The sequence below is a fragment of the Xiphophorus maculatus genome, chromosome 7 (genome assembly GCF_002775205.1).
Source record: "Xiphophorus maculatus strain JP 163 A chromosome 7, X_maculatus-5.0-male, whole genome shotgun sequence".
Taxonomy (NCBI): Eukaryota; Metazoa; Chordata; class Actinopteri; order Cyprinodontiformes; family Poeciliidae; genus Xiphophorus; species Xiphophorus maculatus.
Window position 1 is genome coordinate 16,772,814 of NC_036449.1, and position 20,339 is coordinate 16,793,152.

Here is a 20,339-nt window from a genome sequence, read left to right on the forward strand (position 1 = left end):
GTAGGAAAAAAGACAAAAGGAAGTAAGCACAGACGGACAAAAAGGAGGGAGAAATGATATACAAAATAAATAATGAGAAAAGGAAAGGACAGGGAAGAAATGACATATAAAAGAGGAAATATAAAAGAAAGGAAGGACATAACATCAAGGAAATTAGATAGGGAACCATGTCAAGAAATACAACATGTTTTTTTTTCTTATTTCTTATCTGTACTTTTCCTGATTTGGAAAAAAAATCCAGATTTTACAAACTATGTGGGAATCCTGTAAATATCCATCTGAGTGTGATTTGACTATACAGATTACATCAAAAGGATGATTCATTTCACTTTAATGGTTTATGAACAGCAAACCTAACAGAAGAGAACAAGATCCACCTCCAAGGTTTTCCAATCACTCCACCTGGTCTCTTTTGATGATTCTGCACAAACCTAAAATGCTTCATACTTCTGCAGACTTCTTATGTGCAATCTCAACAGTTCCGAGTTATAGAAGCTCAGTCTGACTCCCAGCTAATATAAAACTGGCACATTGTCATGTGAGGTGCTATGAATAGCTTAATAACCAAAATGTTGATTTTTTCTAAATGTTAAGTCTAATTTATGGCACCTATACCTGAGGAAACATCAAATGGGGTACAAAAGACGAACAAAGATCTACACAATAGGAAATTGTTTGTTGTTTTGCTCTGCATAATCCAGGTCCCTGATAAACACAGTGCTGGTTTAAGACGTACTCTAGTAGTATGTGTTGCTATAGCATTTCTGCAAAGAAAAGTTCAGAAAAGAGCAGATGGAGACAAGACTAGATATTTCCATGTCCTAGTTTAGATGACCAAACTATTTTTATTTGCTAAATGCAAGAATAACAGATGTGTCCGAAAAATGTTTTTGTCCTTGAGTGCATTTTTTTATGTAAACTGGCTTCTTATCATGGTTTTGGAGATATGGCTTCTTCCTTGTGGATTGACTTTTTAGTTCATGTCAGTACAGGACTTGTTTACTATGGATAAAAGCACTTTTACAGAATCTTTACAAAGTCGTATCTCTGGTCGTATCCTGGTATCATAGATGGACATTTCCGTGCTGTTTATGTCGGCATGTAATTATTTCTTGGGTCCAGAAACCTGGACCCAAGAAATAATAATGTGGTTATTCCCAAATTGTGTGAAGGCATTGCTATATTAATGTATTAATGTAAACTTCAGAATTTGAAGAAAGTAATAGAAAAAAACAAGATATTTCTCATTATTCTGGCATTTAGCAAATTAAAGAGATTGTGGCAATCCTAACCGACCTAAAACAGGATCTTATTTAATGTCAGCCAGTGAAAAAAACAAGGATTCTCATGTTTCTTTTCATAGTGAATTAAAATATCTTGCTACAGGTGTATGTAATCTGAGAGGAAACTGGAGAGTATGCTCCAGATAATGAGGGACTTCACTGTGAAATCTCATCGGATCGTAGAACCTCGGGTTCAGGATTCATCCGGGCCATAGAACAGATCTCTACCTGAAGCAAATCTGCCAGAATATGGGATGTTGGAATGCTCTTAAAGCCTATAGTTACAACTGGCGACGTCAAACTTAATTATGCAAATATGAGTGTGCAGGTGCCGGTCTCTGATTGGTTCCTAGAAAGACGACGGAGACGTACAATTGGTGGCCTCCCGGAGGTGACGGATATAAACGCTGCAGACTCTGACTTTCTGCCATCCATCCTCAGCTCATCTCAACCGGCCACACTGTTTGTCTGTTAACACCATGTAAAGGCCTGGAGTTTGTAGGAGTGAGCTGCTGTTTATGTTTCCTTAGTTTTCTCATGTTTTTCTTAATTAGGGAGGTAAGTTTTTGTCATTTGGTTTATTTACTTTCAATTAGGTAAGTTTCAATTAATATTCAGATAGTTTCCTTTTGTTTGTTGTTTTCAGCATTATAGATCACTCTGAAACCATATGCTCCATTCGTAATATCTTAATCAAAAAGACATCTTTTTAAAATAAGTAACATTATAAAATGTTCAACTTCGTGTGTGTTGGCTGCTTGGGATCTGACGATGGATCCTTCATGTCATGATCTGCCCCCCCCTAGATGGGTCATAACACCTACCTAGTCATTGCATAGCCAAACCAAGGGCTGTGTCTGTAACCTTGGCACTAAGTTGAGTATGCCCCTTATCTCCAATCCTTGTGGAGGAGGCAATTTGGTTCTGTTGGCATCTTTTGGCCATGATCTTTATCATAAACTGGAGCAGCTCACTGCAAGGTGAGAGCAGTTGGACGAGAGTTTGCTACTCTGAGGTCAAAGTTTTTAACCAGACCAGGGTGGATTGTGTTCTCCAGTTCAGGGGTAAGTCACTCTCTCAAGCAGAGGAGTTGTGTAGCTACTTGCTTTGTTAATGAATGATGGTGTCACAGAGCAGAAGATTGGCAGAGAGATTTGGGGTCTCATCAATGTTGAGGGTGTTCCTCCGGTTTGTTGAGGTAAAGAGCCAAAACAGCAAAGTATGTGATGCATCTGTATTTTTTTTTATGACTCTCACATGTTGCCATGAAAGATGAATCATGGCAGAAGGAATGAGATCCCAGAAACAACTAATAAAAATGATCTTTCTATGAATAGAGGTAAGGCTCAGCCTTAGAGTAGAGCTATTGGTCACAGATCATATCGACTGGCTTCCAGGGTCTTTTTTGAGGTTTACTAGAGTCCCTCCTAAAAAGAGCAGATCAAGAACAATTACTTATCCCTTCTGGCCTGGGAATGCCAATACACTAGAGAGTTTCGTTGGATTTTTCTTCCGCATGTAGACTGCAAGCAGCAGTCTTGAATAAGTGGAAGACTATAGTAGATGACCACCAGAGCTGTTCTTTGCAGAGGTATAATTTTTTTAAAGCCTGTTTTGTTTTAATTGATCAGTAAGAATAATTCTGCAGGAATGGAGTTGATTATGTTTCCTTTTGACAAAGTTAAGTGATTTTATGACATTTTAAGTTTTAGTTGCTCACTACAGCCTTTTATATTCCAGATAATCATAACAGTGGGGTGAGCTTTTATCATTGGTGCAAAAGGCAAAAATAAATAAATAAATAAAAGAGATACCCTGAAAATGTCTAACCATGGCTTTTGAAATAAAATGTGACATTTTGTGTTCCAGCTGTCAGTACTGAATCATCAGAGCTGAAGTTTTGCCCTGCAGAAATCCATGTGATATGAGAGCAACTTTCTCAAGGCACATTGTGTATATTTGTGTGACAAGAGAGGCCCCGTATGTATAAAACTGGGCCAAAATATATTTCCATTTGTCGGTTATTATAATTCTTTGCAGCAAACTAAGGGGTCAAGACATAGCTGCAATCGTTGGTTTTACAAATTATGGCAGAAATTCAGCACAGTTCAACAAGAATTTCCATAACGTGAGAACCTCACATAGAGGCCATGCATTTTTCAGTAGGATCTGGAAACAAGGCACAGGAAGGGAGGGAACACAATTCAATTTGCATTGCAAGCCACAGGTCCTACTGTTTCTACATCTCTTCATCCTTCAGAAGAGGCTCTACAACCACAATCCAATCCAATGCATTAAGTTTCAAGCAACTCAACAGCTTATTTACAGATTTACAAAAAAAAGATTCTTTAACCTCCGGACAAAATGCGAGCAACACAGAAAGATACCAAGAGCAAAAATAAAACACAACAGAGACAAACAACACTCTTCGTGTCTTTTGTCAAAAAGTCAGAGCAACACAGTGGTTTGATTTTCCTCTCTTCCTTGACAAGGTGTCATCATCTGATCTTCAGTCGCTCTGATGAGCCGGCCAAATGCGGCTATGTCAGCCTTCAGCAGAAAATCTGAAGGGATCGCGCCACACTCCCGAGTGTTAAAGCTCATCTCTGGTTGCAAAAGCGAAGAGGAGCAGAGCCCAAGAACCTCTGCATGCACTGCCTCTGCTGCAGGCTGCATTCTGGAGAATAAAAAAGGCCAGGGACGTTTCAGCTCTTCAGCAGAAGCTAACTGGCCGTATTGGATGGTGTGCTTTCAGAGTCGCCGCAGCAGCAGGGCGTGCTGCCGGCTTTGTCCGCTGGGCAGGCTTTGGTTTCCGTAGCATCGTCATTGTAGGGACTGGCATGGGCGGAAACACTCTGGCCACTTTGTCTCTTCTTGTTCAGGTCCTCCCAATTGGCCCTGTTTGCTCGTATCATATCAACCATCGGCTGAAGTTTGGGATTCAACTTGACAAGAGTCTAAAAAGAGATGGGAAAAGGAGAGAAAATCTATAAAAACAGATACATAGTCACATAAAATGTTTTTGTGAAATCACTTACTGTGTTAAAATGTGTATAATTGATCATACCCTGATGTTTCATTAAGAAACAATTGTGATTTATGAAGTTATTAACGTTAACTCAGCATCCAGTTGGTAAAATATTTCTAGAAAACATCGATGTTTCTCTCATAGTCTAAATTAGTTGCAACTTTTCAAAGTTTCTGAGACAGCGGTGGTTCGCTTTGAGATTTGAACGTACTGCTGCTTAATAATGAACTCAGACTCGGTATTGTTCATCGAATGAATAATTTAAGGAAGAAGAAATAAAACAATTCATATAGAGGGAGAACAACCCACAACAAAAGTGAAAACAAACAAGCACTTGATAGCTGCAGTCCATCAAAACGCCTGCTCTTTAAAGATTAGAAGCACGTGTGTGACTGAGATTAGTTGCTGTTGTCATTTTTCTCTGTTCAGGTGTAACTGGCAGGGTAAGCAAACTTGTCACCTTCCATTTGATAAATTACCAGGAAGATAACAGGACGTTGTTTCTCTAACATTGTCTAACAAGTCACTGTAATTACTTATTGTGTCATTAACTCTGTTTCATATGCAAATATAACATCTGTATGCATCCAATTCACAAAAGTGAGGAAATAAGTGTGAAAAGTCTTTAACCCTTAACTTTTAAACAACAATACAAATAGGGGTGGGTGTAAAAGGCATACATTTTTCCAGAGATAAATTGGTCACAGTTGTAGTTGATTGAGGAATCTCTCAAAGGGGGATCCAAAGTTACATATTTAAAAATATACCCCAAGTAAGGCAAGGAAAGTTTGTCTGTATCTCACCAAGAAGGTATACAAAAGGTCATTCAAAGTGCTTTAAAGAAAAAAAATGAAGGAACCGAAGTAATGAAGATAACTTAAAATTAAGAAATACATTGAAAGAATAGTAACAAAATTTGTCATTTGTGAACAAAACGATCTTGATTGAATATTTTTTGATAATCGTTTGCATTTTCCCCCAAAATGTTTTATACCACCAGGCTTGAGATACTAAACAACAAATTTATAACATTTATGTCTTTAAACTTCTTCACTGAAGGTGCTGCTGACACTACTGCACAGTATACTACATTACTGGGACAGACAATGTTGTTTTATGGTCTGATATGCAGCATCATTTTGTAAAAAATTATTATTTTTGAAAAAGTCTTCTGAGGCAATTGTGCAATTTTTTGCAGCAACTAAAGGTTTGCATACATTTTGCCACCCATGTAAGTACATATTTAATCATTTTGTCTAAAAAATAAATGAGTATGTATACTATTGTATTAAATAACAATACAAATAAGGGTGGTGAAAAAATTGTGGAAAAAAAACAAAAAAAAAGAAAGTACAAAATGCCCCTTGAATATTTGCTGTGTTTTTCAGCAAGCGGCAGTCTCTTTGGGAGATTGCTCAGTTATTTGCTCAGCTCGATCGCTCCATTATTTAGTCTCAGAGAGACAGAAAGAGTCTACTGTCGCGTGCTAGGGTATGAGGATGGAAGCTTATATAATCAGGGATTATTAATATTCCACCAAGTGGGGAGCCACCACCAGGATGAGAAGATCAGCAAAATCAAGAACAAGATCTCTTACACCCACGGACAAAAATCCTGCCGCCTCTGAACGTTTCTCTGTTCGCCTTCCCCTAAACCTGTCTCCCTCCTCTTGCAGGTTTAATTGGCAGAAGCAAAACCGTGAGCTCCATATCTGCATTCTCCAAACATCAGCCCTTCAGACAGAACAACGCCCTACACACTCACTGAACTTTGACATGTTAGCATCTACATACCACAGACAGTAACACCAGTGAAATTACAGCCCAGCAAAGATTAGTCCATTCTAACTTGCACCGACTGATCTGAAGATAATGCATCAGCACTTTTGACTCAAAATTCCAGAATGTAATGTGCTTCTGTACAGTTTCAATGGAAAATCCCAGACAATGACCCATTGCTGTGGAGATCAGTGATTTATTTCTTTAATCTGGGCTTTAACAACTCATCCTCTTGGTGATTTTCATCAATGTAACTTGATCACGCATCATGCTTTAACAGAGCTGATCTCCTCAGTAAGTTTGCCTTCTTCTTCCTCCCACACAGCTGCTGGATGTGGGAGGTTCAGATCAGCCTCGGCTGACGTCACACAGAAACACACACTTCTACACAGGCGCATCTTAAAAGGGCATTGGTAAATAGGCTGGCTGTTCACAGAGTACTGTATCCTAGCATTTTAAGGGAATGTTTAGTGGAAGGAAAAAGTGTGGCTGAAAAAAAGGCCATAAGCAACAGAGATAGCTCCAATCTTGATAGAGTTATGAATTCTAACATTTACTTTCATGGCTTGTCACACACAGCCAAAATAACCAATAACTGGTTCTATGACATGGGTATCACCACACCTGATTAGCCAACAAACTGACCTGACCTAAACTTTGTAGAAAATCTCCACAGTTTTCTAAAGAAGACGATGCAAAGCAGCAACTCCGACAATGCAGAGTTGGAGGTCACTTGCAGTAACCAGGGCGTTCTGAAAACCTCAGCAGAGTGGATACACTGTACAGTACCACACTTTTTCCTTCCACTAAACTTTCCGTAATGTGTTTGGACTCTGTGATCAGCCAGGCAGCAGTGAAGCTTTGTAGCTTCACCGTCCTTGTCAAGTTGGCAGTTCTTCCCTATTATTGTGTGCATAGTATACTTATAGAAAATATTTTCACTTGCCTTATACTGCCATTTTTAAAGGCTGGAAATTAAATGAAGTATTCTCTGTGAGATATTCAAATTCACTAAGGCAGAGTTGGACAAGTTAGAACAGCAAAAATCTCCCTAAAAAGTAACCAGGAAGTAACTCGGATTCATATTTTTACTTAGCAAAGATTCATCTGTAAAAGTAGTCAGAATTTCCTATGTCTAAAGCTAATAGAGGCCAAAAGTCAACTCACTGCAGACCGTCTAACAGAGGAGATTCAACCTGACTCACATCTCTATTCACACACCGTCTGACAGTCACAAAGTGCACGCTCGCTCTGCAGCTCTGAACAAGAACAGGACGTAACCTTGAAGCTTTTTCAGAGCTCCTCGATTGAAAGCATTTCTCTCTTTCACAGAGAAACCTGCGCCTGCAAAGAAAGTCAAACACTCGCTGGCGACAGTTTCACTGCTGCCGTCAGCGAGGGACAATAACCGAGGAAGGACGGCATCTGCTGATGTCAGAGGCGGATGTGCAACAAGCGTGACACAGTGAAGGCCAGAGAGCAGCCAGTCGTGTGGGTTTTCTTTTCTTTATTACCTCGTACAGAGGAGAGCAGATTCCATCAATCCACTCCAGCTGCAGACTTGGAAGCTCATCCTTCCTGTTACGGTCAAAGATGGCCTGAAAGGCAAAAAAAGAAAAGAGAGAGAGCAAGAGTTGTTTGCTTTTATGATTTTCGTGCTCATACAGGCCGTGAAGTGTTGCTTTTAGCGCTCTCTTCTTAGGAACTTCTTCTTTCCGCTCTCAAGTCAGCTGAGTTTATTTCACGCCCATTTTCTCCTCTCCCTCATTCATGCAGCCCGAGCTTAAGAGGCTCCTCTGAGTCTGCGCTTCAGAGATAGTTACCGGGCTACGACTCAGAAGTTAATATTTCATTTCCAACGCCCACACACAACAGAGAGCTAAAGGTTCAACACAAGCAGCAGACCTGAGGCTACTCTATTACTTATTTCAGAGGGAAGGCAATGTGGCCAGGCTCGATTACTTAACAGTCATTAATTGCAGGCAGAAGCCGGCCGGTTTTCTCCTTTCTAGGCTGACAGTACATCTCTGCTGGCTGCATGCAGTCATGAGGGTAGCGGAAATATTTCTGAATGAAAGCAACCTTTGTATTTAGGAGTGAGAAATCTACCATTTCTACACCAACATACAATGTCACCGTTCATACCCTGTAACCATTTTCATATTTTGTCTCATTTTGTCAATTTCCCTGTGTTTCATTGGGATGTAATGTGGTAAACCAACACAAAGGAGCGCATGATTGTCATCTCATTGTTATGGGAATGATGGAAAAGGAAAATCTAGAGGCATCTGAAGTCAAATGCCTGGTTAAACTAAACATAAAAAGATCTTTTGGATCTCAAGACAGCACTATGTATGGCAGAAAAGTGATGCTGCAGATTGTTCTGAACACAACATCCACATAACGGAGGCAGCATTATGCTGTGGGAATGCTTCTGTTCAGCAAGGCCAGGGGGAATCCTGGAAGAAAAGCTGTTAAAAGACAACGACCATAAACAGCCAGACCAACATTGGGATGGCTTATATGAAAGTATTTCATTGTGTTCGATTGGCCCAGTCAAAATACTGACCTAAATAGAATGAAGAATCTGACAAGACTTTAAAATTCATGCTGTTAAATGTTCTCTATCCAATCTGTCTGTGTTTCAATTATTTTTCAAAGAAAAATAAAAACAATTCTTGGTTTCTAGATGTGCAAAACTGGAATTTCTATGAAAACTTCAAGAATAAAAACAAATGTACTCCATACATTTTAGATTTTTATTCCTAAAATCCTTGGAAACCATGCACAACTTTCCACCTACTTTAAATGTGTTCACTACATTGTGTTGGTCTAAGTCACAGTAATATATGTTGAAGTTTTGGGGTTTATGGTGAAAAATGGGAGGGAAAAAAATCCAACAGCATAAATAGTTTTGCAAGGCTTTGGGTCTGCAAAACTGTCTGTGGGTTTGCAGATGAACCAATAGAAAAAAAATCTGCTTTGAATGCAGGGCAGCGGAGCGGTCAAGCTGACCCTACACTTTCCTCACGCTAAGAGACACAAGCTCTCGTGTTTCCTACAAAGTCAGTGTGTTTCCGAACAGCAGAGAAAATATATCATCGTGTCGGCATCATCAGCTCTCAGAGGGCACGGGGGTGAGAGAGACTGCAAAAAGCACAAACGCTGAGCTGGTCTGATTTACTCACAGAGGGCGTGAGCTTTAGCTCCAGTCGTTCTCGGTCTCCCTGCTCAAAGAATTCACTCGTCACCAACTCTGCAACCTGAGAAAAGAATTGAAAGAAAATCCTACTTTTTTAGTACTAAAAGTGTGGAAAGTAGCGAGCAGAATCAGTTTATTATAGAAAGCAACCAATCCCCCAGCTAAGCAGCTTTGTTAGGAAGCTAAAGAAATCGAAATCATCTAATCTGATAACTTTCAGCCCCGTGTGAACATAAGAAGCACGTTAACACTTTTCACTGCATATTTGTCACCTTGCGTGATATTTCCCATGGTTTCGTGACAGCTCCAAGATCGCAGGCTGTCATCATCATAGACCTGAGAAGAAGGAACAGAGTTATATTAACCCTCCTGTTATGTGTGTTTCTAGGGTACAGCAACAATGTTCGTGGGTCAATTTCACCCAGAGAGTGTTTAATCATGCAGTAGTGTCAGAAACCAAAAAATTCCTCCAAAACATTTTTGTATCTGATTATTAACTCCAATACTAACAATTTCTATCAATATTTGTGCAATGATGTTTTTTTATTTCTCAGAAATTAAGGATCAATGACAACAACCTACTCATTTACTCATGAAAAATGGAATTTACATGTTTAATGTCCACTGAAAAAAATTTCCTTGAAATTGATCTTTGGTCAGTTTTTTTATATTACACTTTTTCTTTCAATGGGTGATCTATATAAGTGAATTTGAGACACACATACTGTTCAGGGTCAAATTGACCCGCTGATTAAAATCAAGATAAATAAGACATGCAGAGAATATTTATGTTTTCCTCCATATCTGCCGAGTGTCCACTCAGTGTGGCTGGAGTTTGTCCTCGGGAACAGAAAAGATTCCCGTCAAAAATTCTATGAACACCTGCTTTCTCGCAGTTTCCTAGTGAAGTAAAGAGAATAGTGAGAAAGTGGGCTTGTTTGTGTCGGGGTGTGCATGTATGTGTGTGGTGTGTTGTGTTTGTGTGCGTGTGGTGAAATATGGTTCATAGCTGCAAGGAAACATACAGAAATTGACATTTTTTAATCTTTTTTTGCACTTTAACCTGACTGCCGGGTCAGTTAAACTAGGAAGGCATTCACCAACAGTACCTATGTAAAAAGTAGACCAAGGGGGTGGTACAAATGTGTAAAATGAATAAATTTTCAATTTATATGTAGAGTGATTAAGACAAATAGAAAAAGTTTCATGCAAAAAAAAATACTTCCAACTATTTTTAAACAAATTTTAAACTTTAAAACGGGTCAATTTGACCCGGAACATAACAGGAGGGTTAAGCCTTGGAAACTATGACGTAATTGTATTTCTGTTTTCAGGGACAACGAGAGACAACCTCACCTGCACATGTCTCTGTGAGCCTTCACATTCCAGTTGTACTCCCCTTTGCTGACCAATTCAAAGAACGTATTTCTTTTCCTGAAGGGAAAGAAACAGAGACCTTCTAGATAAAGTTGCAAATCGCATTCTGTCCACCAGGGGGCGTTGTTCGCTAGAACAACCACTCCCAGGTTTGATCAAGCAGTGTGCTGAGATGAGCCTGACGGCTGCCAGTGTGCTTTGTGTTCTGGATTCAGTGGGTTTAGAGGAACATACTCAAAGTAAAGCGTGAGGTCTGTGGCCAGGATGGACTGTTTGAGCAGCTGCATGAGGTCACTGTACTCCGTGGAGGAGAGGTTGGAGAAGATGTTGTGACCCTGTGGAGACAAGCATGGTTATTACATGACAGAAAGAGCAAAACGCTTCACATCATAAATACTGATAGGCTCTGCGTGAATTACTTTTTAGATGTAGCATTCTGAGTCTTGGGTCTAAATGGCCGTTTTGGTCTAATTTTGAATTTACCCTTATATTTTCACCATAAAAACTATTTACCTTACCTTGTTTGGTATCATTATTTTCAGAACATCCTAAACTTTGTGATTTTACAGTGTTTGCTTCATTTTGACAAAATTTATTATCACATTGGAGCAAAAAACACACACAGAAACATGACGTCATGCCCGCCACAGGGCGGGCGTCGACCTCAAAAGGTTAATACAAATTGGACACCCCGTTGAATATTCAGTTTTCAGGACATTTTTGTACACTGCTCAAAAAAATAAAGGGAACACTCAAATAACACATCCTAGATCTGAATGAAAGAAATATTCTCATTGAATACTTTGTTCTGTACAAAGTTCCATTTGCACAACAGCAGGTGAAATTGATTGTCAATCAGTGTTGCTTCCTAAGTGGACAGTTTGATTTCACAGAAGTTTGATTTACTTGGAGTTATATTGTGTTGTTTAAGTGTTCCCTTTATTTTTTTGAGCAGTATATATTTCTTAATATAACTCGGGGGGGAAAAGACACTTAAACAACAAAAACAAAGCTTTTTTTTACTCATCCAGTAAAACGCCTTCACCGCAGACATCCACCAGGCATAATTCCTGCTGGATGTTTGACCACTGATGAGGCTTAAAATGCATCCAGTCTGACTGGATTTAAGTTATTTAGTCAGGAACACAACCCAACACTTTCAAATAGCTCTACCATTTTTGCATAAGAGAGTGCTTGGATATCCATTAAGATTATGCGAGAGTCTTGTTAATGGCAACAAAAGAAGATGTGAATTGCAAAGTTACATTTATGAAAATAACAGTGGGAGTGCATCTATATATATATTTGAGCCTGTAGGTGTAATTTTGACCCTAACTGGCCTAAAGAAAGTTATAACTAGTCCACTCAATTGTACTTCATGAACCATTAAAAGTTAAATATTTAATATTAAAAAGCTAAAAATGACTGTTACAATCCTATTAAGGACAATTAGTTCACCTGAAAATAATAATAATATTAAAAATTCTGACTTTAATTTCAGAATTTTGACTTTACTACTTTTGGGAATTCTGATATTAAAGTTATAATTCTCGAAAAAAAGTCACAATGTTAATGCAGACAGGCTATTGGGAGCAGCCAGCTTCAGTGACAAAGAGTTGTGCAAGAGGTGAACTGACATCCTAGAGGAACATGTTGGATGTAAGTGATTTTTTGTGTGGTCCTAATCCTCTTTCTTACAGCCCAACTGTTGAAAAGTTAACGTAGCACCTCACCCGAGCTGAAGAAAATCTAAAAGCAAAGAGTTAAGTGTGATTTGTTTTTCATCTTAATGGTGCTCCAAGTTATTTTCTGATCAAACCAATGCAGACATGAATGTGCCACATTAAATATACCAGCCTAGAGCTTTCTCCCTCCATGACTGTTAGAAACATGTCTGCGTTGTTGAGCCAACTAGCTCCTGCTGCTTCAGTGAAAGGCATGCCTGCTTTCGCTTCAGTGGCTCAAGTCACAAAATCAGTTCTAGTTTTAGTTTACAGGCTCATAGCCACCATGCTGACTTTTCATAGCAGGACGCACACAAACCTTCCACATAACATTAAGGTTTTAATCCAGTTAAACCAGGAAGGCATTCACAAATTTGTGGCAGTGTGCAAAATCATTGCCCAAAGTGGGGGTTTTTATGATTATTTCTGCACTTAAATGATTCCTACAGTTAAATGAACCATGACTCGTCCATCTCCTGTTGCCTGTGATGTAATGGATGCTGTGGGAAAGGAAATTTCTCCATCTTAGCACATCACAATGTGTTTACCAGGTCTTGGAGGTGGTCCTGTAAATGTGGAAAATACTATTGAACCTTCTATGACTTAAAATGAGTGGAGTCTGATCAATTTTCTAAACTCATACCAGCATAAGGCTGAAAACGTATCAAAAGGAGAATATATTAGCAAATTTCACCATAAAATTTTTTATGCATTGTTTTCTGCTTGTTGGAGTGGCACCATGTGTGGTTCCCAAAGCCATCTGACATTGTGAGTGGGAAAACTCTTCAGAGTGTTAAGGTCATCACCACACACAAATTGGTTTTAAACATAATTAGTAAAATAACTGGGTGGTAAATAACTCTAGAGATGCAAAAAATAAAAAAAAGAGAGAGATACATTCATGTCTGTGGTTTCTGATGAGAAGCTAGTTGCCAGATTACTGTTTGTGATTCTTAAACCTATCTATTAGGTTCACAAGTTTGAATTTATTGTGAATTTTCTCCAATTCACAGAAACTCAGCGTTGTGTTTTACTTTTAACACTATAAAAAATCAAAAGGCTTTTTCACGGGAATTTTTCCAATGAAACTAATTGGATCTGTGCAGGGGAGCAGCTTCCCAACAGCTGCTAATAAGTGAGCTCCATACCTTGGGTTTTTAACGCAGCATGTACGGTACATTCATTCACCATCCAGGCGCTCTCTACTGGAGAGTCAACGGAGCTCTTAAAACCAGATAACCACTGTTTTAAACACAGACAGCTTAGCTCTGAACATTTGTGCAAACATGCCCCTGACTTCTCTCATCATCTCAGAGGTCCTCGTAAAAACACTGAACCACGTTAACAGCGATGACGTAAAGGATGTCTGTGGTGCTGTCACACCTGCTGCAGATGGAGAAGGAGGTGAGAGACACAAAGGTGACAAGTGACAATTCAACCCCTTTACACTTTTGTCAGAGCTCAACTGAATCATCAGCAGCTATGCCTTCTACTCGAATTAGTCACACACTATTCATTTGTATGCTAATTAACATGAGGACAACAGTAGATCCAGCCCCGCATTAACAGACGCCGTGTAGTCGAGGTAAACATTTGTCAGCTCGCCGTGTTGTCAGCGCCGGGATAATGAAGCCACTGGATTCTCTCCTCTCCTCAGGCCCGTCTCGGCTGCTCCCCTCAAAAAACACCTCCAATTACAAGTGCATGAAACCCGATCACCTGGTAAAACGTCGTTCTCCCAACCAATTACCACCGAATCTATCATCTCTGTAATTACATTGATTTGAGGGCAGCCTGAGCTATTTGTTTACTCAGGCAACTGAGGGAGCACACGGTTGCCTTCAAGCACTCTGAGCACAAACTCATTCATTTTTTATGTGGCCTTTAGTACCTTTCATTCATTTAAACTTGGGGCTGGTGGTATTTGGAAACAACATTATTTCAACGGGTGTAAGCCACCAGAGTGGAGCTGAACATAAGAAACTTCACATTAATATATAGTTTTAATCATGTTTTTTTTTTAAATGTTTAATTATGTTATCTAAATTCCTTCAGCTACAACTTCTATTATAATTTGTAGACAAAAGCGTTAACTTTTAAACACTTGTTTAATGATGTTCCGTACTTTGTTTGAACTGTTAACTAAAAACCCTGAAAAGTTCTTTGTTTTTTAAACTAATTCCTTACTCTCATGGCTGAGCAGGAATAAATTAACAGGCTTTTTTCCTGCCCCAATCTGGCCTCGGAGTGTAAAAAAGACGGCAGTCGACTTCATCAATAAAAAAGTGGCTATCACCAGTTAATCAACACTTATTTCTATGGAAATAAAATCACATCACCGGGAGTGTGAAAAACACTTCTGGTGATGTGACTGGTTGTTTTTTTAATATTATCAATAACAAAGAAGGTTCTATTTTTTTTTTATCAATAAAAATTAGATACAACCTTTAAGCAGTAAAGGTCCGCAATGTAGCCAGGGAGGGGTAATTTGTGGCCCTTCGAATGACTTTGTGAGGCCCGGCTTTAAGAAATGGTGCAAAATCGACTTGTCAGCACAAGCCATTGATACAAGTAGACACTTACTAAAAATGCTTTTGGCTGAAATTTTCACTGCGTCCTTCTTGAAGCTTTTCCAAAAAGATGCAGCCAAATTAAACTCTTCTCCAGGTGTCAAATCTTTGGTAAACGTAAAGTGTTCATCTTTTATTTTTTGCGTTTTCGGTTACATCCAGTGTCTTATGAAATTGTGTCTACTCTGCAGATATAAGAGCTAAAGCAATGTAACAAAGCATTGGCTAAAATTCCTTCACACTGACACAAAAATTGGATTAAGTCATACAGAAAACATATACTTCAAGTTTTTCCTACTAAAAGTAGTTTTACAGGCCATCACATCACAAGGTGTACTTTTCCACAGATTTCGTTTCCATTTTCTGTCTTTTTTTATTTAGTAAATTATGACAGCTTGGAATCTCTTATGTGTTTTTGTGCACTCGAGCTTAGATGTAAATGGTTTTAGAACTTGGTAGGGACCAGTTCTGAGCCGTAAAACAGTGTGTACTTTCTTTCTCCCTTTACTGCGCTGTATTCATATGATCCAGTTATCTGCACTTGACTAAAGCAGCCTTCTGCAACAGTTGTGCAATAAGAGCTAGAAAGTCCAGTTTCTACTGAAGGAATGTGGATGAAATTGCAGCTGCAGACTGCAGTTTAAAAATATCCCATCTCCGAAGGGAACAAAGGTTAAAGGCTCTATTGCCAGCAGTGTTTGTAATCACATGCAGCAGAAGGTGAACGGTAACTGCATTGCAGCAGATATTGGAACATAACACACCTCGCTCTGCAGGATCATAACAGCGTGGTTAAAGTGGTGGTGCTCCAGCGTAGCAGAGGTCCCATAAAGCAAAGAGAGGGCTGAACCCGTCCTGCCACACACACACACACACACACACACACACACACACACACACACACACACACACACACACACACACACACACACACGCACACGCACACACACGCACACGAACACACACACACACACACACACACACACACACACACACACACACACACACACAAAAAAAAAACAAAAAAACACATTGGGATAAAAAAAAAAAGAAGGATAGCATAATAGGTTTTCCACAAGAGCAGAGAAGTAAAATCTGCTCTAAAACTCTCTTTGGATTTCCTCTCCAGTTCAGTCTGTCTCTAACTTATGGTTCAATAAAAAAGGACGCTTGAGACTCATAACCCAAACTACAGATGAAACTATAATGTCAAAGTCTGAATGTGGTCATTAGGTGATCTTAAAAAAAGGTCCCCATATAGCGTGAGAATTGTTTGCTTAAGGTAAAGCTTGTAAGTTGGAGCTTTAGTTATATTTAGATTTTGAAACAAAAATAAATATTCATAGACATCTCAGTTGTTCTGGTTTAGAAAACCAGAATGAATATATGAGGGATGAATTGTTTGAAATAGATCAAACTCCACCTTACAAATTAAGGAGTCGAAAGAGATGACCACTTTTTCATTAAAAATGATTTAAATTGAGGTTTCTGTTAAAGTATTTAATAGTTTATATTTTTGCCATATTACTTAAAACATAAACTTGAGCACAAACTGTAAACAGGAAGGAAAATGCTTGGTGGTTGTCCAATTTGTTTAGAACTAAAAACAGAATTGAAATGGGCATTTATATTCAGCCTGATTTACTATGAAACAAAAAATAAATTCCAAAATTTTTATTCAGAATTACTTAAATATTAGAAATTCCAGTATACACCCAGCTGTTCTGTGAAGGCTACAGAGGTGTTAGAGAATATCATCATGAAGACACATTGAGGTTTGTGGTTGCAACATGACAAAATGTGAAAAACGTAAACGGTTATGAATCCTTGTGGAATGTAATGCAAATATTAAAACGTTTTGCTGCACAATATGCAACAGGTTGTGTGCTTATGCATATGTTTGCAGCAGCAGAAGCAGAAATAAGGTGCACTCACTTGGCCTGAAAAGCATTGTTGGTGCCCCTGTGGTCCAAGTCGTGGCACACACAACCCACAATAAGAGCAAAGATCTCCAGCTCAGTCAGCGTCTCCTGGAAACCCGCCGTCTGATTGGCACAGAGGACAGGAAGCAAATAAAACACACACACATAGAGTTTATGAGCAGCAGCACACCATTATTCAATGAAATCCTGAGCACATTGAATAAAAATGGAAAAACAGCAGCATGAAGCTAAAAAAAGAAAAACAAAAACACAGCATCTTCACAAAATGCCATAGGGACTGCAGTTGCATTGCTCTACATTTCTAGCTTGGATGAATGGGTTCTGGAGATCATGTGCTGACTGAGTCACTGTGGGTCACTGCAGGGATAGCAGCAAAGATAGTGGGGCCCTCAGCCTACTCATTAAGACCTAGAGGAACAGAGCAACCTTGAACAGCTTATACAATGTTATTTCAATTCCCCCTGCCAATAATCAATTCAAATGGGACACTGCACATTAATGCTGCAATTGATTAAATTGTGTTAACTTAGCACATCAGGTCCTTGTGTTGCCCCAAGGACCTCAAGTAAAAGAATCACATGCAGTAAGTCTCCTGGGATCTCCATTCATACAAATATCTGCACAGAACCACAGTTAATAAACACACAGAGCCATCTTAATGATTTGATCTCAGGTTTGAAATCCAATAATTAAATTGATACAAGAATTTTAACCCACAAATGCATGGATCAGTGCACTCATCAGCCTAATGATTATTTACTGAGGAGCAAAGTCTTGTTGTTTTGAACCAGGCCACTGTATCTGGCCTTCACTTTAACCCACATCCTGGTAAGGACTCCTCTCTCTGTACCTCCAGTGATGAAGTGGATATGAAGATGTGGAAAAAAATAGGAAACTCCCCCTGGACATAAAGACAGATTGGGCCTTTGTCTGCGGTAATGTCCAGCTACTGGACTCCAGATTCTGAAATGAGCGTCCTCGATAGAGTGGCTGGGCTCTTTAATCCCAGGGGAGCTCAGCTGTTCCTTCAAATCAAAAGGCATAAGATAAGATGGTTAAGGCATCTGTTTACCTCTTGGGCACATTACTTTGGAGGTATTCCAGTAAAGCCCCAGAACTAAGTAGGTATGGATGGATGAATGAATGGAAACTTAGCACTCCCACCATTTTTCATCTGTAGCATACATGTTTTCTTATTAAATTAAAAGCAGATAAAGGTCAAGTTAGGAGCACCTATTATTTTCTGTTGAATTTAAAGCTACTTCTATAAAATAAATTGTGACATATTTTCCTGTTTCATGAGTTGTGGACATCAGAATCAGTTCAAAGAGAACAACAGCAATTTGAATCTGGCAGAAAAAGCCTGATCAGTGTCATTCAAGTTTTTAACACCTCTTTTTTCGACTTCGTTATAAGACCTACAAAAGTTGCAAGAAAATCTGAAGTCCATGTTCCCTAAACCATTCTTAGAAATCATCCGTGCTAATATGTGGTTCTCACAGTGCATACCGTTAGCATGGCAAACATGCACTGGCATACGTTGAATGCATGTCTCCAGTTGTGGTAGAGGACCATTCTGTAGTTTTTTCTGACAGTCAGCAGCCATCTGCACAGTGTCTGGAGGGAAAGACGGACAGAAAGAGATAAGAGCATGGGTCAGTGGTCTTCATGAGGACCTACAACAGCATTCATAGCAGGCTCAATCAAGTATTTAAAGCAAATGAGACACAGAAGCTCTGCTCTTTTACCTCGTAGTCGATCTTAAACTTCTGCACCGTTCCCAGCTCGATGAACATCCGCAGAGCAGCTGTTATCATCGCGTCGACATCCAGGGAGAAATCATCAAAGGAGAGCTTATCAATGCCCAGCTCGCAGACCAGGGGAATGTTAGCAGCCTGTGTCATCATGGTGAGAGCAAACATAGAGGAAGAATGAGAACATGAGCCCACAGTGCAGACGTGCAGGTCAGTGGAGCCATTTTTGGATGATGTATGAAAACATGAAAGCATGCTAATTAAGACTCGGAAGCCTCGTTTTCAGAGGGCTGATATTAATGAGGGAGCTTTACTGAAGGATTTCTCTGTTGTTTACTTTCTGAGCTCATTGACGAATGTAGTTGTGCAATAGTAATGTTGAGCAGCTTTTTGGCATTGTTACTCAAACAAAAACAAAAATAATTTCCTATTAACCACTCTCAGCATGAGTCTTTAATCAACGCTGCATGCCCATCTGAGCAGAAAAACTAATTCCTGTCTCTGTTAACAAGAATGACCGTTTCAGACTTTCTAACCTCCATTTATTTTCTAGAAAAGCACATTCAGTGATGAGTCTTCAGTGTCAGTGCCAGTGTGTCTCGTTTCTCTCACAAACATCTGCCTGTCAGGTCGGGGGTGTATTCCAACTCTCTCAATTCACAGCCCCAGGTGACAAAATGGCATCCAGGTTTGTTTGTCACTACGTTTTCGCACTCCAGTGGAATCCCAGGCAAGTGAGCTCATTGGGGCTCTCTCTGTATGTAGAGCAGTTATGAAAGGAAGAAGGGGGAGAAAGGCAGGCAGCAGAGCATCGCGCTGAATGAGGGGGACTGAAGCATCACACGAATTCATGAGAGAGAGACAAGGAATCCTACTATGAATATAGTGTTGGCCATAGGGGAAAATTGTGCTCATGAAACTGGAAGAAAATAGGTCACATCTATATTTCAGAAATGTAATGCTGTTAAAAAATGTAATTATGGCCAATTTTGTCATTTGTCTATGAATAATGCATTGTGAATGATCACTTGTTGACTGAAGCAATCCATTTCTAATAACACAATTACTCTGTTTTCACTTGATACGTGTTGGTTTATCATTATTTCTGTTGGAGCAAGTTGGAAATGAAATTTACTAATACAGATATAAGAATACTTTCTCCCATTATATATATATGTATGTATGTATGTATGTATGTATGTATGTATGTATGTATGTATGTATGTATGTATGTATGTATGTATGTATGTATGTATGTATGTATGTATGTAAAGCAACAAATAAATTAACTTAAATGAGTCATTTACAATTGAGGTAATTATAGGCGCAAATACATTACCTTAAATTTATCCACTTCAGTCTTGGAGCAAGTGGCATGGTAAGATAGAACCTGCAAAATAATAACAGTATCAGTTTTGTTTTATAATTCAGTAATATTCCTTTCAAGACAACTGAAAACACCACAGCGGTGTTTGATTTGTGGATCTCCCTGATTAAGTTAGCAGTGGCATGTGGATCTGCACTAGTAGCAACATCAGCACAGATTGGGTCGCCATGTTCCTCTCATTTCCTGGGAGAAATACTTTGCACACTCTTGCAGTAGCTTATTTAATCATAAACGCTCATGTTTATTCAGGGATGCCAGGAACAAAGCACACACACTCGCATTATTTCATTCTG

General features: G+C 39.2%; 1 protein-coding gene across 1 annotated transcript in view; it reads right to left on the reverse strand.

The window, feature by feature from the left end:
• Positions 1 to 20,339, reverse strand: part of pde11a (phosphodiesterase 11A) — a 40,615-nt gene continuing 20,276 nt past the window's right edge. Inside the window, exons 10-20 of the mRNA XM_023337621.1 lie at positions 19,999 to 20,049; positions 18,654 to 18,800; positions 18,415 to 18,522; positions 16,898 to 17,007; positions 15,727 to 15,817; positions 10,903 to 11,003; positions 10,648 to 10,725; positions 9,564 to 9,627; positions 9,278 to 9,352; positions 7,604 to 7,687; positions 1 to 4,240 (exon numbers count right to left, since the gene is read on the reverse strand). Coding sequence (XP_023193389.1) covers positions 4,007 to 4,240; positions 7,604 to 7,687; positions 9,278 to 9,352; positions 9,564 to 9,627; positions 10,648 to 10,725; positions 10,903 to 11,003; positions 15,727 to 15,817; positions 16,898 to 17,007; positions 18,415 to 18,522; positions 18,654 to 18,800; positions 19,999 to 20,049 — 1,143 coding nt within the window. The 3' untranslated portion in view covers positions 1 to 4,006. The remainder of the gene's footprint in view (positions 4,241 to 7,603; positions 7,688 to 9,277; positions 9,353 to 9,563; positions 9,628 to 10,647; positions 10,726 to 10,902; positions 11,004 to 15,726; positions 15,818 to 16,897; positions 17,008 to 18,414; positions 18,523 to 18,653; positions 18,801 to 19,998; positions 20,050 to 20,339) is intronic.